Source organism: Periplaneta americana, chromosome 16, assembly GCF_040183065.1.
Source record: "Periplaneta americana isolate PAMFEO1 chromosome 16, P.americana_PAMFEO1_priV1, whole genome shotgun sequence".
Classification (NCBI taxonomy): Eukaryota; Metazoa; Arthropoda; class Insecta; order Blattodea; family Blattidae; genus Periplaneta; species Periplaneta americana.
Window position 1 is genome coordinate 76843755 of NC_091132.1, and position 24832 is coordinate 76868586.

The 24832-nt window shown below is 34.1% G+C and overlaps 1 protein-coding gene across 1 annotated transcript in view; it reads left to right on the forward strand.

Annotated features, from left to right (window-relative positions):
* Positions 1-24832, forward strand: part of LOC138716495 (carotenoid-cleaving dioxygenase, mitochondrial-like) — a 78727-nt gene that overhangs the window by 36876 nt on the left and 17019 nt on the right. Inside the window, exons 3-4 of the mRNA XM_069849638.1 lie at positions 3050-3190; positions 11828-11950. Coding sequence (XP_069705739.1) covers positions 3050-3190; positions 11828-11950 — 264 coding nt within the window. The remainder of the gene's footprint in view (positions 1-3049; positions 3191-11827; positions 11951-24832) is intronic.

Sequence of the window (24832 nt, forward strand, 5' to 3'; positions counted from 1 at the left end):
TCTAGATAAAAAGCCAATTTGTATTTTTCTATCAACACAAAGACGAAGGAATTAGGCCTACTAAAGAATGTTGTTGAGTCACGTTTTATGACCCTCGGAAATCGGAAGTACGATTTGTAATGCTGTAATTTTGTAGCAATTATAAACAGCACATAATATACACCGTGACATTTTAACACAGCACTAATTAATAAAACTATTAACTAGCCCAGCAACAATATACATTGCAGTTGATTACAGCTTGTTTCACGAGTATCACCATACCGGCCGCCTAGGTAGCAGCACCAGCGTCGTTCGCACGTAAAATTGCTAGCTGTCCGGTATTATTATAGTAAGGTATTTGGTATGGTTAAGATTGTGCGTGTTTTAAAATATGAAACTCATTGTTGAAAGATATGTGGTAACCTTAAAGTAATTGGTTTGCTGCTTGATTTGCAAGAGGGCTTCACAAAATAGTTTTTTTGTGTGTGTTTGTGGGACAGCCGTGCTACAGAAAAACATTATATGGTACAACAGTACGACAAGCAGCAGGAATATGTTCCAGGGGAAAGTAATGTAAAAGGAACACCATTGGTTCAGCCTGATAAGATTTTTCTTCCTCTCTTACACTTAAAACTTGGGCTGATGAATTTTGTTAAGGCACTCAACAAGGACAGTAGTGATTTTGAATATTTACAAGGCAAGTTTTCACAGTTAATACACGCAAAATTGAAAGAAGGGATTTTTATTGGATCTCAAATCAGAAACCTCATGGAGGACGAAATGTTTGAGAAAAATTTACAAACTGTTGATTTAGCAGCTTGGCAATAATTTTAAAGGGTTGTGCGTGGTTTTCTCGGAAACACAAAAGTAGAAAATTATAAAACTTTTGTGTCAAATTTGTTGAAATGTTATAAAAATATGGGTTGTCGAATCTATTTGAAAATCCGTTTCCTTCATTCACATCTAAACTTTCTTTCCGGAAAATCTGGGTAATGTTAGTGATGAACAAGGGGAATGGTTTCAAGACATTTCCATAATGGAGAAGAGGTACCAAGGTCGTAAGGATCAAGTAATGATGGGGGATTGCTGTTGGTTTCGTGTGAGGGAGAACAGGCAGGAGTACAGGAGAAAGTCGCATATTACCAAACACTTTTAAGCAAAGTTACAATTATGTTCCCTAAAAATATGGTCCAAATATTATTTCATGCATATAAAACTACATTTGTAAATTAATCTTAACCTAGCATGAATATGTCATTATATCATACATCATTATATAATAAGAATTAATCTAACATAATATTTTATCTGAAACCGCGTATGTGAGATTCTAAATGTGTTTGAATCTTTTTAATCTGATGTGATAGGAGATTTCTATGGCGATTTTCAAAATCAGCGCAACTTTTCGTTAAGAATCGCCTGTTTTATCGCGGAGGTATGAAAACTTTCTTTTTTTTTTTTTTTTTTTTTTTGATAGTGTTATCTTTCAAAGTCCGTATTACAAAGTACAAGTAATTACTGATTTAGAGTCAGTGCTGGACAACTGGAAAATATTAGGCAATTAATTTCGATATTTGTCACTATTCCCATTCAAATTGATCAATAAATCACAAGACATTTCAGTCTCATTATTCATTATTCCGTCTAAAATTATAATGAGGACTATTACGATATTTAAGGCTGATTCACAATAAACCGGGAACGGAAACGGAAACGAGAACGAGAACGAAAATATTGTTAAAATAAATGTATTTAAATGTGTGGATTCATAATTAACGATTGTAAACGCTCACATTTAAATACATTTATTTTAACATTATTTTCGTTCTCGTTCTCGTTGCCGTTTCCGTTCCCGGTTTAATGTGAACCAGCCTTTACAGTGAAACATTTGATATGCCATCCTGACAATAAGAGCTTAAATAAAAGGTTCGTTCCAACAAGCGGTTCATGGATCAGTTCATGTACGGTTCCTGTACCATCTTATGCGCATGCGCTAGTTGAGCATCTGATATGGGATTGAAACTGGACTGGACGCTGTTGGAACGCTTTCGCGGATCGTTATGTACTAAATCCAGAGATGCTATAACTGTGATCATCTTTGCTAAGAACGGTATGCTTATTGTCATTTCGCAGCTAATTCTAATTGCAGAAAATAGAATTTCGATCATTTTCTATTAAAAGATGACAAAGTATGGAAGGCAAGAATTCCGCTAATTCAATGTGTACTGGGGGTCTCTCATCTAAAAATAGTTCTTTTTTAAATTATTAATTTATATACGTTATTTATTATACTTTTAATCAGAGCTGCATGTTGAAATTGTAATTAACTATTTCAATACCCAGTTAATTTCCATTCCCTTTCTTTTTGGCGAAAATTTAAATTAAATCTCTAGTTTTATTATTCGTCTGCACTGTCATTTTTCATCTTAACCTCATTGATGTGAACAGTCGATCATGTCTTTCTTCAGTATCCAGGAGACGTTGATGAGCTTATGCGCATGCGTACTCTTCCGTACATGCCTCAATCCGCGGACTACTTCTGACCGTTCCGAACCCGTGTCAAAAGTTTGTTGGAACGCCCGACTGCAGTACATGTTTCCGGTTCAGGACTGGTTCGGATTGTGTTGGAACGCTTTTTCTGTACTGCGCATGCTCACGATGGTTACGGACGGTTCCTGACTGTTGTTGGAACGAACCTAAAAGATCCCTGTTATGATGGTGAAGCATATTTTCTCGTCGAATTCTTGCCACATTACATAATACTAGCTTAGAGCAGTAAAAGTCTTCACCTAGCACCACACTCAAAACTCAACTACGTACAAAACCGGTTATGACTCGCGGCGGCTGACCTTGACTACGCCGAGAATACAGTACAATCAGTTTCGGGTGTTTCCGACAAACCTAACTGGCGGTCACTCAATACTTCATCTTCGTCAAAACTCTCCTATTGTTCTTAAAATTATTGTTACGCCGATGATTGAGTGTATTTTTGTAAATAATAATTATGTTAGCAATACTTGATGTACCATATCGATGTGCGTGATGTTCCTTTCATTGTTTGTTACAGGTCACATTTAGCAAGCGTTTTTTGCAGTCAGACGCCTACAAGAGGGCAGTGGCCGTGGGCCGTCCTGTATTCACTGAATTCGGGACGAAGTCTTTTCCAGACCCTTGCAAGAACATATTCTCACGAATGATGTCTTCATTGGTGAGTACAATTCACGGTTCGCTGAATAACTATGCTTAAAAGAAAATTTCTTGGGATGCAAGTTGAAGCATTAGCTTAGAGATTACTACATGGAGGGAGGAAAGGAATATTTATCATTCCTCTTGCAACAACTTTCTTCCACTTACCATTATATACGAGATTTGTTTCTGTTGTCAACTCAATTTTATAGATTTCTTAAATTTCAACCTGCTATACTCAGGAGATATTACATACAAGCACGTTCAGTGGAAAATATCCGCAATAGAAAAGAGAACATACCTAGAATTAGATAATTTTGAAATAGAGAAGCCGAAAATGGATATAATCTACGGTAATAGCTACCACATGAGAGGAGGATATCGAAAACACGACAGAACAGCAACAAGGTAGAATCGCAGTCTAGTATATACAATCACGAAGCTCAATACGTAGTAAATATGCATCCATAGATAGTTGCTAACCACTAGGATCGCTAATATCGCCTCATTACAGACAATGTGAAATAGTACCGACCAACGAGCTAGATACTATAGAGAGGCTAAAGACCTCTGAAAGTTGAAGACAATTGAACATTGGTCCGCCATATTTTGGTTAGTCAAAACAAAGGGGCGTGGCTCGGATGTTGTAGGAAATGACTGTGATGAAGTTAGTATTATTGTGAACCGAGTTACATATTAAGACTATGTTAATAAGTAAAAAGTAAAATACACAGAAAACTTTACGTTTTATAACAGCTGTAGGCCTATGTTTTATTAGTTTCACTAAATATAGCCCAGATATTAGGCCTAAATGACAAGCTATACTCAATGCAACCAAAGCAAAGCACCTAAAGACGGATGAATGTATTCGGCAGAAGAAAAATAAATAATTTTTTGGCTTCGTCACATATTTAATTACCTTACAGTTAATCTAACCTAATATGAAATCATGTAATTCAGTGCTCACCAGTGATTTCAAGAGAGACGACGTATGTAACTAATAGGAGTAAAATATAGGAAAGGTAGTGGCGAAAATTAAAAAAAAAATCCAATAATTAAGTTATTGAGAAAAATTAATTTGAAATTGGAATAACACAGAGAACTTTTGAAAACTGCAATTATTAAAACTACAAATAACCTCTTAGCATGAAACATAATAATTAAAAAATGACACTAATAGAAAGTTACTCATGATCATAACTCACCACATTTATTGAAACGATAAGATACTTACGATTAACATTGTTATCAGAAACAACAGGAGCCACAGCTAGCTACACTTCTTTTCGCGTGATGGAGACATCATGTAGTCTAATATAATTTGAAACAAATATTGATCTCTCACGTGTCTCGCAACTAAGCAGAGGCTTTTGCAGAATAAAATTCTTCTTACATTATTTTGAACAATAATGACAAATTGTGTGTGATGCAAGTGCTAACTTTCCTCTTTGTTAACAAAAAGAGCCCTACGCATTAATAAAAAGAAAATTGGAGTAGGCCCTATAAACACAATAAATACTAAACTCTTGATGGTACAAATTTATTAATACAGATATTTCGCTTATGCTCAGTCCGTCTTATCTTATAATTCTCTGGGGCAATGGTACCTGTATTGAGAGGGTTTAATTATCCAGCAACGAATATTATGATTTACGGTACATTTCATTTAAATCCGAAGGAATGAGACATTTTTGGAAATTTTAAAGTCTTAATTATTACTTTTTCATTTATAAATCAGCTTTTTACAAACCTATAGCGAAATGTTTAAATTAAATATTGATGTATCCGAAAAATATAATAATTTATTTTATTTTACCTGGCAGAATTAAGGCCTGCCCTTCCACTGACCCAAGTCTACAATTAATACAAATACATAACAATAATAATAATAATAATAATAATAATAATAATAATAATAATAATAATAATAAAAGATATGTTGTGAAATATTATTATTGAATGTGTATCATACAAGAATATGAAGTAAAGTATTCATTGGAAACTACGGGACACCTTATTATTTAAAGTCTCCCGTTGTTTCCGTTTGCCACATTATAACCAAATTACTACTTGACATAATTTCAAACTTGTAATAAGTTTATGGTGATGTTAAAGGACTATTTGTTTCCATAATATTTATTCGGATCAAGTATCTAACTCGTTGCAGTGTACCTTTGATAAGCATTCCTTGCGGAGGTTGGCGGTACTATAGACCGCCATGCTTTGTAGGGAAGGATCCATAGTACTGTTGGCCTCCGCAGGGAGCGCTTATCAGAGGTCTTCAGCCCCTCTATAGTATCTAACTCGTTGGTACCGACACAGTATATTGTTCCTAGCACCCTCACAACTCAAGCTACATGACTGGATGTACTAGACTGTGATAGAATCCAGTAGCGGCCGGTAATGGAAATCCTCGGTGAGGCCAGATGCAACTAGTTTAAGTGCCTCCGATAGGAAATGTTTATTATTATTATTATTATTATTATTATTATTATTATTATATTATTATTATTATTATATTATTATTATATTATTATTATTATTATATTATTATTATTATTATATTATTATTATTATTATATTATTATATTATTATTATTATTATATTAATATTATTATTATATTAATATTATTATTATATTAATATTATTATTATATTAATAATATTATTACTGTATTATTATTATTATTATTATTATTATTATTATTATTATTATTAATGAAAAATAATAATTTCACTCACCAAATAAGCTGTTATGCTGTGAGTTTGTGATTGTTTCAGTGTGATGAAGCAACCCATATTATGTGTTGAAAATCCTCTTGCTTTCTTTCTTACTTTTCTTTTTATTTTTTTCCTTGGCAGCAACAAACAAGGCCAACAGAGAAGTTTATTTTGCACCACATTACCACTTAACCATTTACGTTGCCCATACCAGCATGCAATAGAAACTCGCGTTTTAAGATTATCTGACAGAAAAATTGTCAGCGATGTCGTAGGTATCTCGATAGACTCTCTCTTTATTTAAAATTTCCTTTCTTTCAATATTATTTCTTCTCGAAAAAGAACACTCTGACAACTATTAACTACATCAGCATTTTTTCTCGCAATTGTTTCTGTTTATATTTTCCCGAAATGCATAACAACATTGGCCCAGATTCACTACTGTACTACAATAGTACAACACCCTAGCTTAAGTCATAAACTAAGACATAAGGGGAGAGAATAGTGTGGGTCTCTGCCTGCCAAAGAGATGGAATTTGTGTTATTTATGGCCTATTTAGGAAGACAAGTCACCATTGCTATTCCCACCCTACTTTACCCTTGAGACCGGCCCATGCATGGGAGGAGTGAAACCTGACCAGGCCACGAGGCCAGACGAATTGTGCCTCCTCAGCTCGTTGGCTACAACGTTTTAAGCGCAACCTCAAAAGACGGCGAAGACACACGAATTGCAGAAGCGGATCCGGCACGAGCGAACCTGGCCTCAGGAACAAATTTTACTGCAAAACAGATCTATATACATCACAAGTCAGACCCAGCACTAGCGATCCTGGCCTTAGGAGCAAATTTTACTGCAAAACAGGTCTATATACATCACAAAGTTTTTAAAGGCTTCTACAGCGATATATGCTTCATTCAAATAAATAATACATTATATAAAAACACAAAATTTGATTTCAGTTAAGCCAAGTGACTGAGGCCCGGCCTCACTTGCCTCAATCAGCCGCCACTGGTAGAATAAGCGAAGGTGTTGATTTTGTCAAAGTCAATGGGAAAATAGGAGGAGAAATATTAAAAAAAAAACCTACGCGAAAAAGCGTCATTGAAAATGAATTTGGTGTTGAGAAAAACTAAATGTGTGAACTCCAAATCTGTAGGCCACTTGTCTCATTTCGAGTTCCGCCGTTTCACTGATGGAAAACTAGAGAATTTTGAAGGGAAAGCCGAAAATGAGTGTAACCTAATAGCTACCACATGAAGAGGGAGAAGCATGACAGACGAACAAAAGGTAGGAATGGCCGAAGATGTTTAAAGCCTGCACATAGAGTGATCCTGAGACTGATCAGGTAACAGATGTCTGCCGCTTCACTCTCGAGCCCGATGCTATATTCGAGGTCGCCAGAGACAGAGCTCAGCTCCGTCAGTTCAAAATGAGGGAAGGAATGAAGGCAGGAATGTGATGGGGAGTGGTTCTGACTTAAGATGATCTGGATTATGGTTTCCAGATTTTAAAAATATCAATGAAGGACATTTTACTGCAGTTGATATAAAAGTGACTTAATGATAATGATAATATAATAATAATGATAATATAATAATAATAATAATAATAATAATAATAATAATAATAATAATAATAATTAATGTTGCTGATTAAGATTCTAGCTGATACGTGCATCTGTTATAAGACAGTATATCTCGCACAATTTATTGTTTGTATACATCTGAAGACTGATTAGTGTAATATGTAACTAGTCAGCGATGTATGCAATGGAGGGAAAGGAACTGGCCGCCCTACTCCATTATCTTCTGGCCCAGTTGCCTCATGGATGATTCCTTATAGGGTCCAGATCTGTCTTTGGGCAGTTGACTTAATAATAATAATAATAATAATAATAATAATAATAATAATAATAATAATAATAATTAGTGCTCTTGATCGATCAAAATATTTACTCGATTAACTATCTGAATTTACTCGATTAATCGAGTTTTGATAGAGTTGAAATGTTTTAATATACCGTACTATAATACACAATTATTGTTAAATTTAACTTGTGTTCGATGATAGCATAAGTATTAAATGTTATATATCTGTATAGGTCTATATTGTATCGTTATATTACAAAACAATATTTTAATTACTTACCAACATATTTATTATGAGGCTTATAATTTATTGTGTCAATTTCTCCGGGAATTTTTGAGACAAACATAAATAACAAAAAGTATGAAGACTAGCCTAGTTAATACTGCTTCATCCCTAATTTTAAACATGTGAGTGTATTCACATGCTCCGAATTAAGTTCTGCTCTACGTTTAGTAACAATGTTTCCTGCATCACTGAATACGAAAAAACTTTTTTTTCTGTCAAGCACTTCTCTACGATCGTTCAATTTAAATCCAAACGTTTCACCGAGTTTACCTCTCAAATTCTCATATGACATAATGGAGTTTACACTTTTCACAAACCACAGAAAACTGATTTTTTTTTCTTTACCGAACTGAATAGACTACCTTCATATACAAACTCAGTACAGAAACTGCAACTACAAAACTACAGCGGCCGAAAAAGAAAACTGGCTCCTATTGTAATCGAATTACCAGATTTTAGAAAGAGAAGAAGGTAGTTACGCTCTCACTTGCACACAGTGTAGACATGGCTTTTTTTATATAACGGATGAGGGGGACGAATCCCAGAAAAGTATGTATTTCATATGCTAGGAAGATGAGCAGACTGGCAACAAGATGGACGTTTTCTTGGAAAACCATAAAACTTAATAAGGGTTTCACATTGTGTTTCAACTTTCAATAGAGGTAGACTAGATCACTGTCCTCACATCTCCATCTCTTTCTGAAGTGTTTGTGCAAAGATATTCCCTACACTAGGTAGCGGTTTACAGTTATAACAGTACTGTTGTGCTCTTAAGTAAGCAATTTCCAAGAGAAATATTGTCGGAATTTTAGTATGAGTTTGTAACCGATTAATTTCAATCGACTCGATATTCGATTAAATATTTTTGATCGATTAATCTTACAACAGAAATTGATCGATTAATCGATTAAATCCCACAACACATAATAATAATAATAATAATAATAACAATAATAATAATAATATGTTAATATAGTGCAGCCTTTGTATGGCATAATTAAAAAATAATTCCTCAACATTTTAATGAATATTTATCATTAGACATATATTTAATTTATAATACTGTGTCATTTAATGGGACAATTTAATGTATTAAAAAAATTTTAAGTAGCATTTAGATGAACATATAAATATCAAAAAAGAAACTTAAAATAGTAGGAGAGTATTCTCTTGAATTTGCATATCCCTCATGTTTCAACACTGCGTGGTGCATTTGTTTCGTATCGTGCGCGAATTTCAATTCCGCTTAGGAATGGGTAATATTTTGAGCGGGACATGGGAAAATTTCCTGAAAATAGGGAATTTTCCGCCATATCGGGACATCTGGCAACACTAGCTGGAGTGATACCTGATCAAGAGCCTCGAACAATCAATGAGTGCTTGTCGCTTTTGAAGTCATTTCCGATGCTGTATTCCAGGCCACCTGTAACACAGTTCAGCTCAGTCAGCCCAGATCAGAAAGCTTTATGGGCGAAACTAGACTATAACACAAAATTAATTGTCAACTCTGATAACAAATGTAAAACTGCCTGGAATCTGATAAATAAGAAAAGGTTTAGTAGCTCTCAAAATCAAATAAACAATCATAATATATCGCCGGAAGAGTTTAATGAATTTTTCATTGACTCTGTGAACAAAATCAAATCCAAAATTCAATGCTCTGAGCTATCCCCTATGGAAATACTAACCGAAAGTGGCAAAATCTCAAGCACTTTTAAATGGAGAGAGGTCACCACTGAAGAGGTATGGAATATAATAAAAACTTTGAAAAAATCAAATTCAAAAAAATGTTTACGATATGTCAGATTATTTTTTTAAGAAAGTTATAAATTCAATTTATATTCCTATTACAAATATGATCAATATTTGTCTAAAACAAGGTCTATTTCCAGATCAACTAAAAATTTCGGAAGTAATCCCAATTTATAAAAAAAGGCAATAGATCAAGTCCAAATAGTTACAGACCAATCTCTATCATTCCAGTGCTGTCTAAGATATTTGAATATGTAATTTTCAATCAAATTTATGATTACTTTGAAAATTCAAATCTCTTTAGTACTAACCAATTTGGCTTTAGAAGAAGGAAATCAACAAATGATGCAATTGAGCTTTTAATAACAGAAATTTTAAAAAATTTTGAAAATAAGTCACAAGTTAATGCTGTGTTTTGTGATCTCTCCAAAGCTTTCGATTGCGTTGATCACAACTTAATTCTATCAAAATTAGAATTTTATGGTATTCGAGGGAATACACTAAATATTTTTAGAACCTATCTTCATGGCAGAAGGCAATTAGTCTCAATAGGTGAAAATTGGTCAAGTCTCTCCAGTATACATTATGGTGTTCCACAAGGCTCAATAATTGGTCCACTGCTATTCTTAGTAGCAATAAATGACCTTCCTAAATTCATTAAAGCTATAACAATTATGTATGCTGATGACACTACAGTCTTATGTTCTAGCTGTACCAGTGATATTCTATCACAGATGGCTTTATGGTTTGAATCTAATGGTTTTTTGCTTAATCAAGAAAAAAACTATCAACATAACTTTTACCCTAAATCATGTATTAAAAAAGTACAACATGCAAAACTATACCAAATTTCTAGGACTTTTTATAGACTCCAGTTTAACATGGGAAAAACATATCGAATATATATGCACAAAATTATCAAGAGTTATATATTTATTAAAGAAATTAGTGACTTGTGTTTCTGAAAATTATTTAAGATGTGCCTACTTTTCGTTCTTTCAGTCGATAATTAGGTATGCCTTAATTTCCTGGGGAAATAGTAGCAAAATTGGGAGCGTCTTGATTTTGCAAAAGAAAGCTATTAGAATTCTGTGTCAATCAAACTATCTTGAACATTGTCGAGAGCAAATGCTGGGTAACTTTCGGTGCTGGACCCCGGACTTATTTCACCGGCATTATCACCTTCATCTCATTCAGACGCTAAATAACCTTAAATGTTGATACAGCGTCGTAATATAACCCAATAAAAAAAATAAAAATAAAAAACATTGTCGACCTCTTTTCAAACAATCACAGATATTAACTGTCATAAATTTATATATATACAACCTAGTCCCTTACACTCGACAAAATATAGACAATTACTCATTAATAGCCAATATACATGAACATGAAATTAGAAATAGTGAACAAATTAATATTCCATACTGTAGATTACATAAAACTAGTACAAATTTTTGTCATGGGGATGAAATTATATAATAAGCTTCGCAGTCAATATTATAAGTTACCAACCAATAGTTTCAAAGCTAGATTTTACAATTGGCTTTTAATTAATCCTTTCTACTCTGTAGATGAGTTTCTTCACATAAATTCACACGAAATTGTTTTTTAATAAATTTATTTAGATTAGTTACAATTATTTTTCTGTTCCTGAGTTTTTCAACACAAATTTGTATGAAATTGTATTTTAATAAATAAGTTTAATTGCAATTTAGTCAGTTTTCTTCAATTTAAAAGTTTCAAATTATTTCATGTTTTCATTGTATTACTTAAATTTTACTGTTTCTATTATTAGTGTTTTTAAAAATGTATTTATATGTTTTTTCAATGTATTCTGACGAAACCTAAAACTGTATGTCTAATGGCCAAATAAATTGAATTGAATTTAAACTTGGCTGAAGATGAGTTGGGGGTGGGATAGAGTCGAGAGCCTCGTGCATGCAGTAGGTGGCTAGGTGCATGACGCTGCTCACACTGTTCTCTATGCTGTGTTCGGAGCTGTTATTTGAAATTCCTCTTTCTTGTAGCTTCCGGATCTCACGGATAACGACGCCATCAATGTTTTCACTCTAGAGGACGCTGTTTTCGTTGCAACGGAAACAAACTACTTGCGTCGCATCGACTTATCTTCGTTGGAGACGATGGAAAAGGTAAGATTCTACGTAACAATTCATTCAGTTTATATTGTTAGATTAAGAATGGATTAAGATTAGTTCGTGGCATCTCTGAGTTAACTGATAGGCCCTCGTACGTGGAGTTAAATCAGGCACGAATAGCCACTTCGCGAAAGTACAGTACGATTATTTAGTCCTGACAGTCGCCGGAGATGTGCGCCTGGGTCAGGCAGTCCAAGGGGTGTTTCGGTTAGTCATTCGCTTGTCTTTGGAGCTATCGGATGTCACACGTGCGGTAGAGCGGTATGTTTCTAGTACAGTTAAGCTGTACTGCATTCCTTTACCGACCGCTCGCCCTTATCTCTACTCCGGAGCTTTCCCCACTACTCCTATTACTTCCCCTCTTTCGCGTCGCTGAGCTGTCAGGACTAAATAATCGGTATGTACAGTTTACAATTCTGGCTGCTTACTTAACTAATCTGTCACTTTACTCTCAACTTTTCCTTCGTTGAAAATCAGCTGCCGAAAGTCTTGAATTCGTTTGTATACTTTATTATCTCCTTTCACTTCCCTACAGCCTAAGTTCGAAACTGTAAATATATCCGTAATTGTAGTGTTAGTATGTTAATTGTGAATTTTTAACATGAGACGTAGTGATTACTTTTTTTTCTTAAATTAGATCATTATAAAAGGACTTGAATCTTACTTCCAGTAAAATACTTATTGGTGGTGGTGTTGGTTCATGATTTTAACATTACTTTTTTTAATATTCCGATTATATTTTCACTTTTTCTTCAGTGAATATTTTTCTGGTCCTCTGATTTTCAATATTTTGTTATATTTTGAAAAATATGGCAGGCAAGGGTATTCGTGGAATCCCTACAATTGCGTGGAATGTTTAGGTGGTTGGTGGTTGTGTGATTGTATGGGTAGGATTTTTGTAAGTTATATAACTTATGTTTTGTATAATATTAAAGATTATTATGCAAGCATGTTGCATTATTAATGGTTATCGTATTTTATTTGTGTAATTTATGCTATGTTGCGGGTGGAATCGGCGCGCTCCCGCTAAAAGCATGGTGCGAATCGGTATTGCAGAATGGTAACGAAGTTTTTTTTTTTCGAATAGGTGCCCACTTAAACGTTCCACTTTAAAAGTAATTACAGAATTTCTTGCAAGATAAATGTCTGAAATTGAATTCGACAAGTAAAATAACTTTCACTCGCTTTAAACTTAGCCTTTCCTTTCCATTGATGACCGACCCACTGCTTTGCTTGCAAACCAAGTTCAGAACGTGACGTGGAATTTCAGGCAACTTCACCACGAGTTTTCTCATAACGAGAAAATTCAACGAATTTAAAGTTCGAATGTTGCATTACTTGAAAGCACGTACCAGAGTTTTGGAAGTACTCGTATTTTATTCCTTTGACTAGCTTTAATTTTATTAAGGATATTAATCGAAACTATATGGGAGAATTTTTCGAACAATCTAGTAAGTCTAAATTCTTTTGTACAATTTAAAAACTTCCATAGTATTACACGTATGGGATTTCTTGGTTTCTGTATGAAGTTTTACATGCAGTAATGTCCAGCGTATAGAAGCAATTTATTGGTTGCAGCGTCAGGGAAAGCTAAGTAATAAAAATATCTGTCCGTTCCTGAAGAACAGCTTTTGCTAATGGATTCAACAGAAAGCTTTCCCTTTCCTTATTCTTTTTTAAAATGGTTGGTCTGATGATAGGTAGTTCCTAAACGTTGGATTTTTCTGAGATCTGTGATATATTGGAATAAAATCTCCAGCCTAGTAGATCTATAATTGAATGACTGCCTAGAATAACGTTGTAAGCCCGTTTTTGGCCAAACTGAGTTTTCGGCTGAAAAATATTGTAGCCTACCGCACATCTTGCATCATGTGCTGTCATCGTCTTGCTGATATTCACACTACTTCGAGGGATGTAGTATTTTGATTGTGTTGCTGAGCTGAATAACGTTGTAACGCAAATAAAATGGCGGACAATCATACTTGCAGCATGATACAAGGTCCCATAAAAAACGTAAATAAAAAGAGGAAAGTTAAGATTAATATCATAAAATGTACGTAAGACACTAAAGGATCAGGGGAAAGAATGTACTTCGAAGAAAGGTGACATTAAACCAGCTGTGAAACGACCTGAACTGGCGAGTAGAATATTGTAAGTCAATGTAGGCCTATAGAGTGCTAAAGGAGAATAGTTAAAGGTAATAAAGGCATGGTTACTCTGAATTCTGCCATGGCCTAATAAGAAAATAAAGAAAAGGAAAAAAGGATTCTTGTCTGTGTGATATTGATATTGTATGCCTAAACATATGATCTAAGTTGTGTAATTTGTTTCAAATTCTTATGATATAAATTTGTCTTACTATTATTATTATTATTATTATTATTATTATTATTATTATTATTATTATTATCATCATTCGGTCGTGAGCCGTCATGCTGTTCGGTTGTGTGTGCGTGTAGCTCCCGTAACTTGCAGCGTACAGCAGGTGCATCGAAGTTGTAATTTGGATATGGCGCCTAGTAAAGACGTCTGTCTTGTGTGTAACTTGCCTTTCTTTGGAAGGCAAAAGTTTCTGAAGTGTGCAGGGCCTTGTGGTCTTCGTTATCATCTCGATTGCCTAAATATTGGTGAGGCCGAGTATGATATCTACATGCAGAGTGGCAGTTCTATTTTTAAGTGTAAAAAGTGTGTGAGTGCAATGAAATCAACACAGGGGGACAACACGCCAGTGCGTCCTACTGCTCCAGGTGAGAAGAAGGTGATCTCACCTACAAAGAAAGTCGTTTCACCTTCAAGGGATCTCAACCTACCGAGCCTGCCTTCAGTAGATTCACTTTCCGTCCAGGTTGAAACTGTTCGTTTAAATAGTGTGAACATTCTGGACACAGTGAGCGACATTTTGGAATATGTGAAGAGTCTCCAAAAGGAGATGATAGAACTTAAGAACGAAAATGCGGCTCTGAAAATTCAGGTGGCAGAAATTTTTGTGAAAACTAATTCTAATGTACTCACTAAAAAGGGTAATGTCCCTTCTGAATCAATGCAATATGAATCTGTGCAAGCTAAGGGCCCTAGGAAGTCTTACGCTGAACTTGCTAATGAAAATTCGATCCTAAATGTCCAAATGGCAGAAATGTTATCAAAGGGGTGCTGCCCCCCGAAATCATCTCATAGTATTTCTCCTATGGGTCAGTCTAATGACCCCATTAAGAAATCATATAGCAAGGTAGTGTCTGTGAACAAAGCTGCTGACAACTTGCATACTTGCAATTCTGATGCGTCAGCAACAAGCAAATCTGTGTCAACAACTCCTCCTGCTAATGATAGACATAACAATATTGAACTAAATCAGGCCAATGCTTCAACTTCTGCCAACGTATCTGATGGTTTTCAATTAGTTACTCGCAAAAAATATAAAAAAAGAGAACCTAAAGTTGGAACATTGGCCATGAGTAGCATTGAAATGGCCCCTGAGAGAATTAAAAGTAAATCTCTATTTGTTTCGAGATTTAGTTCCAAAGTCAACACAAACAGTATAGAGGACTCCCTGAAGAATCAACTTCAGCTAAGATCTCTTGTTGTAACTAAACTAAAAACCAAATATCTATCATATTCTTCCTTTCACATCACTGTTGATGTGAGGGATTTCGATTCCATTAACAAACCTGAAGTTTGGCCTGCTGGTTGCCTAATTGCACCATTTTATGGTAAATTAAAGCCTGAGCAGCACTTTGCGCATTCTGCTAATTCGAACTCTGTTGATTCTCAGGGAAATGCCTCTTAGTCTTAGTCTTGCTCGCTCTCATTTTCAATGTTCAGTTCTATTAATCATCTCGAGATTTTCTACCAAAATGTTCATGGACTTAACACTAAAGTTGATGAAATTTTTCAGAATATAGTGAGTAATAATGATCTCATTATCTATCTCACTGAAACATGGTTATCTGAGTCAGTTATTAATTCTAATTTATTTCCAAATAACTATACTGTGTTTCGTGCAGATAGACTGTTTGAAGACACTAACAAAAAAAGAGGTGGTGGTGTCCTAACAGCGATTAGCAACCAGTTACCTTTTACAAAAAGACGTTTTGACTTAGAAATTATTAGTGAATGCGTTTGGGTTGAACTTAGAATGATGGTTTTAATCTGTTATTAGGTAACCATTATTTCTCTCCTGATACAGATCACATTCACTTAAAATCTTATCTTAATTTTCTTGAAAAAAATCTCGACACTCATAATTTTAGAATAGTAATCCTTGGTGATTTTAATACTCCTGGTATGGACTGGTCAACTGGTTCCAATCTTAATGATACTCATTATTACTCTAAAATTAAGGCTAAGGATTTATATTCCTCGTCCTGCCTTCTTGGATTAATTCAAATTAACTCTACCGTTACGAGTAAAAAGCTTCTTGATTTGGTTTTTACTAATGATAAAAACAGTACAGTTAAACTTGCCGATCACTCTCTAGTTTTAGAGGATACTTATCACCCATCTATCTCTATTTATATTGAAGTAAAATTATCGTTACCGGAGCACTCTCTAATCAGTTCTTATTTAAATTATTCTCAAGGTGATTATCTGAACCTTTATTCTATTCTATACAATTATGATTGGACTAGCATATATCAGACTACTGATGTAAACACTGCTGCAAATTCCTTGTCTCAAATTATAAACAATGCTATATCCCTTTGTGTCCCTGTCACCTTTGTTAAAAAATCGCACTATCCTAAATGGTTTTCAAACTATTTACGTCAGCTTATAAAGAAAAAAAAATAAAGCTCATAAAAATTACAAAAAATATAAAACTGATCATCATTATCAAATTTTTTCTAATCTTAGAAAACAAGTCAAAGCCATGATTAAATCTGATAAATTCAAATGGTTACAATCAATTGATGATAACCTAAAGCATGAACCAAATAAATTTTGGCAATATGTAGAAACTTTTCGAAAAACTAATAGTAATCCCACAGAACTAATAATAAATGGCGTTCACATCACAGATGAAAAAGAAATTGCAAATGCATTTGCTAGTCAATTTAAATCTGTTCAACAAAATTGTAACTCTAATTTCATTACTTATGATTCTAATATTACTGACTGTTTGTCCCTGCCTAATATTACATTCGATGATGTAAATAAAGCTATTAAAAAGCTAAAGCCTAATAAATGTAAAGGTACTGATAGCATTCCTAATTTTATAATCAAGGGTTGCTCTAATATTTTCTTGCCTGTTTTAACTTTTTTGTTCAATCTTAGCTTAAAAACAGTGTTACTAATTATAGACCCATTTCTATCCTAAACAATTTTTCTAAAATTTTTTTAAAAATTATCCACAAACACATTTCATTTTATGTTAAAAATAAGATCAATTCGGCCCAACATGGATTTACAAGAGGGAAATCTACTACTACTAATTTAGTTTCCTATCTTAATCTCATAATGCCTATTGTTGAAAATCAAGGTCAAATTGACTCAATTTATTTTGATTTTAGCAAAGCATTTGATGTTGTTCCTCACAAAATTTTATTAAATAAATTAAGTAATTTTGGTCTCTCCACTAACTATGTTAATTGGTTTGAAAATTATTTAACAGATAGACAGTCTTGTGTTCGACTAGGTAATTCTCTCTCGGTTCCATTTAATAGTTTATGCGGTGTTCCTCAAGGGTCTACTTTGGGACCTCTCTTATTTTTATTATTTATAAATGATATAAGTAAAAGAATAAGTTCTAGCTGCCTTTTGTTTGCGGATGATCTCAAAATCTTTCGCAAAATTAATAGTTTGGTTGATTGTCAAATTCTTCAAAATGACATTAATTCAATTTCACAATGGTCTGTTGAAAATGGAATGAAAATTAATCAATCCAAAACTTTTGTTATTTCCTTTTCACGGAAAACTATCTCCCTAAAATTTAACTATTCTCTCAGTAATGTCGTAATTACTAGGAAAGACTGTATTAGAGATCTTGGTGTCCTACTTGATTCAAAATTATATTTCCATGATCATGTGCAATATATTTATACCCATTCGTTAAGAATGCTTGGTCTAATTAGGTCTATAACTTATTCTTTTTCCACTCCTATGTGTTTATTAATTTTATACTATACGTTGGTTAGATCCAAGCTTGAATATGCATCTGTTGTATGGAACTCCATTACTTCCACTGACTCGGCTAAATTGGAGAATATCCAAAGAAAATTTATTTCCTTGTGTTCTTATAGATTTTTACCAAATTCCGATTATAACTATGAGATTAAATGCAATTATTTCAATTGCGGTAGTTTCTTCACCAGACGTCAGGATCTTGATTATTTATTTTTTTGCAAAGTCATTAAGGGTGATATTGATTGTGAATCTTTCATAAGCAATATCAGTCTTCGTATTCCTGCTAATGGTTTAAGATTTCATAAATTGTTTTATAATAAGAATCCTAAATCTCTCTCTCCGGTCTGTAGATGCATTAAATATGCTAATTTGCATGGATTCAACTTGGATCCATTTAATGTGTAGTATATCTTTGAGTTTTAACTCACTGATCTAATTTTAATAATTATTTGTCCATATATTTCTTGCATTTGGTCTATTGATTCATGTAGACCATTCCATTATTTCATTTCTCATTGTACTAATTTTATAATTTTATAATTATTATTTGATCAATGATTGATGTAGACCATTATATTGTTTGTATTTCATCTCATTGCCATTTTCTATCATTCATTCTCATCATCATTTGTTGTTTTGTTCTGTTTTGTATCGTGCAAAACTGTAATTGGCCTTGTGCTGTTGTTTTTGCACGTTAATATTCTAAATAAATAAATAAATAAATAAAATTATTATTATTATTATTATTATTATTATTATTATTATTATTATTATTACTATTATTTAATGTACTCAAATGTAACAACCATAAAGAATTTACCAGGAAATATGGACAGTATTTAAGTTTCTTTGCTTTACAACGTTGTTCTTCTGGATTGATATACAACGTGTTTCTACTGTATAAGTTCAAAAAGTTGTGTTATTTGGAAGATGAAGACAATACATATATGTATATAATTGGTGTGAATATTTACTGAAGTATTAATACAGATCTAACACTGTCATATTTTGTAATATTTAACAATGTTAATATAGAATAAACATATTTTTAATTTCCTGACAAACTGTAAAAACTGACTTACAACTTTATTCTAGGCAGACATTCAATTCTCGTTATCTGCCGGATGACTCTTTCGACATTAAAGTGGACATGTTGTGAAAAAATAAAGACGTATCATAACCTTATAGAGACACATCTAATATTTACACAATCCACACCTGTGGAGTAACGGTTAGCTCGTCTGGCCGCGAAACCAGGTGGCCCGGGTTCGATTCCCGGTCGGGGCCAGTTACATGGTTGAGGTTTTTTCCGGGGTTTTCCCTCAACTCAATATGAGAAAATGCTAGGTAACTTTCGGTGTTGGACCCGGACTCATTTCACCGGCATTATCACCTTCATCTCATTCACCTAGATGTTGATAAAGCGTCGTAAAATAACCTATTAAAATAAAAATTTACACGAAAGGGAGACTACCAGAGACTGATTCTTAAAACGACTACTTTGACTATTGACAAGTTGACAAGGAAATCAGAGACAATTCTTAAAATTTTTTGACAAGCTTTCAAGTGGTTGTCAGTACATCACATATTCATTATTATATGAGGTCTCGCCTACCTCACTGAATATTACACGACTACTATGAAGTAGACAATGTGTATTATCACCATTTAATACGAGAAAAGTTCGTTCCGGCACCGGGAATCGAACCCGAGACCTCTTAATGAGGTAGGCGAGACCTCATATATATAATGAATATGTGGTGTATTAACTGTTAGCAGTTGTCACAAACTGATGTTGAATATGGCCATAAAGTCATTTAAATATGTGCTCCTGCATGTATGACTTACATTGTCTAAAGTGCAGGTAGTAAGACCGTAAAACATTACGAGATGAGTTCGGCCGGCACCGTGGATCGTGTCCCGGCATAGCTCAGTTGGAAAGAGCACTCAGCGCGTAGAGCTGAGAGGTCCCGGGTTCGATTCCCGGTGCCGGAACGAGTTTTTCTCGTATTAAATGGTGATGGTTATCAATTGTTGAAAAAATTGACAAGTAAGAATGCAGATTACATTGATTCATAGTCGTATGAAAAATAAGATTATTTTTTATACGTTTTCACTAAAAATTACAATTAAAAACTGAAAAGAAATTTCTCTGTTGATTTATAAAACATTAATTCGACCAATGTTTCGCCTCAATTCATCTCCATTTACAGTTACAAGCTGTACCATTTTTGTTGACATTAACATGAATCTCTAATTAAATTCGTGCATATTTTCATACCCGAATAAAAAACTTGTTTTCTGTATATTATTTTCCTTTCAAGGTTTTTTACTACAATTTTCCCTTCCGAATCGCATGAACACATATTTCTGACTACTATTTCTTCTCCACTGCTGCAAAAGTATAGACTTACAGAATGACTAAGTTTAACCACACGACTTGGACTTACCAGAATAACCTAAAAATTATAATCAAATGTGACGAGTAAATTTTTTCAAGAAACGGAACACTGGTCAAACTCGTGAAACTAGTTCCTAATTTGCCTATCACATGTCCATCGTTACTTGTCTCTGTGTTAGATAAAAACCTGACAAGTTGGTACTTGTGACTTGTTTTCTTTGTCACTAGAAAACGTGAGAAACAGGCCCATGGGCGAGGAAATATGAGCAGCATAGTATCACAGTTAGATAACTTCATTTTTTTTTTTTTGCGATTTCGAGTTATTGATTGTTTCTCATAGAATTTTGTGTGCAGAATGCGATTCTGGAACTGTTTAGGTTCAAAAACGGACATAAAAGAGCGAAAATAGCGCTTAACTGTGCGCTTTAGAATCAAAATGTAGACACCTCCACTGTGGCTTGGTTTCAAATTAGGACAATTCCTTCAGTAGTCGATGAGAAGCCCACTTTCGTACCACCTTCTCCCCCATCACGCATCGCGAATCCAACATGGCTGATTGTTTATATAATCGGCTTGTGGATGAATAAGTAGGCCTACTACTTTACGTAAATTTCCTTTGTAATCGAGATAGAAGAGACTTAGATTCAAAAGTAGACAATTAAATATGGCTTCGTTTGGTTTAAAAAACGGACAACTCCACTTTAAATATCGCTTCATTTGGTTTCAAAAAAAAAAAAAAAGAAAAAAAAAAGAAAGAAAAAAAAAAAGAACTCCATGATGACAGTTTCAGAGATGGACAACTACACTTTTTAAACTTAAATTTCGACCTGAATATTAATTTTAATCACATTTTGAGACTGAAAAAATATTTTTATGACCCAAGAGAATGTTAAAAAAAAAAGTACTATAAGGGTGACATTGGTTTCCAAGAATCTAGTTTTTCGCCTCTCCTGTTAAAAAAAAAAAAAGAAAGGCAAAATTGGAGTTGTCCAACTTTAATACCAAGCTCCTCATACTCGTATATTATCGGTAACCTTTCCTGGAATAGTCGTAAGGTTTGTTCACAATGAACCGGAAACGGAAACGAGAAAGGAAATATTGTTAAAATAAATGTATTTAACATTATTTCCGTTCTCGCTGTCGTTTCCGTTTCTGGTTTATTGTGAACCAGCCTTTACTCGGGCTACTTTACGTGTCGTAAATCTATAATATCAGATTCTCTTTTCACTCCTAAATTTTGGTAGTTGGTAATACATTAGTGTTTATCACTGTGGAACGCTCAGTCCTCAAGACAGAGAGGTAAGAGTTCCTATTATTATTATTATTATTATTATTATTATTATTATTATTATTATTATTATTATTATTATTATTATTATTATTATTATTATTATTATTATTATTATTACGATGCGATGACGGAGGAAAAATTTTGAAAGGAAGCCGAAATAATCTGCAGAAAGCTCTAAAATTGCTCTTATCGCAAATGCCAGTCGACGTTTAAAACTCTTTGATTAAATAACTAGAATAAAGACTAAATAAAAATGAATTAATAAAAGCGCCATCATTTAGAAATGTTATATCGTTGTTTCATTTGATTTGAGCTTCCTGGCGCTAATATTGGCTTTAAGTAAGCAAGGGGTCATAAAGTCTATCGATGCAAAATACAGTTACTCTCTATCTGGACTCCATACACCAAGGGTCACAGTATACAGGTTATTGTCAGAAGTATCGCTTGCGTAATTATGACTTAAAATTACAAAGCACTTAATACTGATAACATTTTACTTTGTTTGTTTATTTTTATGCATGAATGAATAGAAGGCATAGCATAAGAATAAGTAATTTACATGACTCGTTGACATCCCGTTAGAGTACTAAATATGTCTAATAGAGAAACGAAAGCATACAGCATTATACAGAGCGGTTAGTAGCGTTCGGGGCCGTCGGACTCTGTTCCGTGTCTATCCTATACCTCATGTCGCAACTGTGAACTGGTAGTCAATGTCGCCGTTAATAATAATGAGCAAAGTAACCCTTTATAACTAAAAGCAGAAATTGATATTTAAAACTAATGATAATACAAGAATTGCTGAACATTTTGTCCCTCAACAGCGATATAGGCTGCCTTCTACATCTGCGTAGAAAATGTACTGTTAACACGTACAGGGACATCATTTTATTTTTACTTAAATTTTTATTGTACCTGAGATTTGAATGTACTTCACTCCCACCCCTTCTACTAATGAAGTTCAACCGTCTTCCACACAGAACCAATACCTATATACAGTCATAGTAGCCTTACGGTCATGGTGAACAGTACGTTCCAGAAATATGTTCATGTTTTCCAGTGACGAAAGAGCTTTCAATATTGAATCATATTTTCGCACAAGTACTGTCGTCCGTTTGCCTACGGATCCCTGTTTCTCCCACCCGCTCTGCTCGCCCCTCGTAAAGGCTAGTGGCTGGGCTATCGTAGCTCTTTTATGAAAACATTAATTTCTGTTAGGAATTGAACGTCTATGTAATATTATAAACTGTTTAAAATAACTTAAATAAAAGTGCCTCGTTAAGTAATTAACTGTCACGTGATTTCCCCCCTTTCTAAGACCCTGCGACAAAACCGCTTGCACGGAGAGTAGATAGTATGTCTGAGTAATTTTATGTTTTCGAATCGGGCAGAAGTGAAGATTGAATTTACAGTATTTAAGGTACTCTTTTATAGAGTAGGTACAGAATTATTTCAACATGAGTTACTAGTACGAAGGACGAAACTGGTAATTGGAATTAGGTACAGTAGTCTATAGTGCGATAATATGCACAAAAGAACTGAAGCCTGTATCGAAATGAACGGCAACCATTTTCAAAAATGTGTTTAAATATCCATATTATGATTATTTTTCAATTTAACTTCATTCTCTGTATTGTACGCTAATTTGCTGTAGACAATATAATATACACAGCATAATGAATACGTCCGAATGGATAGCTCAATTCTTGAGAAAGAACACTTAAATACAGTACAGTATTTTGATTAAACAAAAACCTAATGAAAGTTATGAAACTAAAAATCGCGATATTTCTTAGTTTACGTAAATGGATGAACTACTTTTCTTCCCTCCTATACCTAGTAATGTGATTTGTTTGTATTTTACGCCAGTATCATCGAACTCCAGTCGTGGAAGGGGGTAGAAAACTGTGTTTCCGGTTCTCAACCGTTAATCTAAAGGTATAGCCAGGTTAATATTAGAAATATTAGTAAAAATAAAATGATGTCCCTGTATAATTTATTATGTATGAAAGTAAATTTTCGCTTTCTGGATTGTACAGAAAATACATTCATTATCATTACAGGATTAAGACGTTTAATTAGGCTACATACTTATGAATTTCACATTTTGAGTAGGTACGTCAATAATTTTGCACAAAACTGAATTCGCAACGTAAATTAGAAAAGATTCTGTATTTATATATAAAGTCATTTCGTTTTAGGAAACTTTTGTTTCACTAGTAATATTGTTTGTTCTACATAATAGAAGAAATCACGACTAAAATCTTCGACTTTGATTTAGGATGAATCGTAACCGAGCGAGATGGTTCTTGCATTCCTCACTGGATTCTCATTCTGGAGGTCGACGGTTCAAACCCACTAACCTTTTTTCCGTAGTTTTACACAGTTACTTAGGCGAATACCGGGTTGAAATTTTCATTGTCACGGTCTATTTCCCTTCCTCTTCTCTGTGGAAAAAGAATTTAGATTTCATATCATGTCATTCATCTTCATCATTTCATTACATAGACATATTCAGATCATGACGCGTGTCTTTGTCCGCTTAGGGGATGGGCGTTCTCTTCGAACCAGTTTCTGGGTTCCAAGCCTTCCGCACTATCTTTGCCAGGATTCATTCCTTAAGAGCACTTCCAAGGGCGCTTAGACACCTTGGAAGAGCCGTTGGAATGGATCCTGTGCTGCTTGGTTATCTTGGCGGTATAAACTTCGGGCGAGGGGCTGTAGGAAGCCCATTGGGTGAGCAGGTGAGGCGTCTTATACGGCCGGTGGGCTCGTATACCTCATCTCATCCGTCCCATAATTTGGGGTGCACAATAGGCCTCAGTCTGGCCGACGTGCTGAAGGGTCATCCCTAACCCGCCTCTAGTCATCATTCCCTAATACCCTAATCCCTAGAAAGAATTGCCATCGTGTGTTTTTGTTTTAAAGTCAAGACCATTATTTTGTAAATTCACTCGTAAATACGGACTATAAACAAAACATTCATATTTAGGAGAAATCGCTGAATAAAGAGAAATAGATGGCATGAAGAAAACCACAATTTCGGTGCCAAGGATAGGCCTACTGA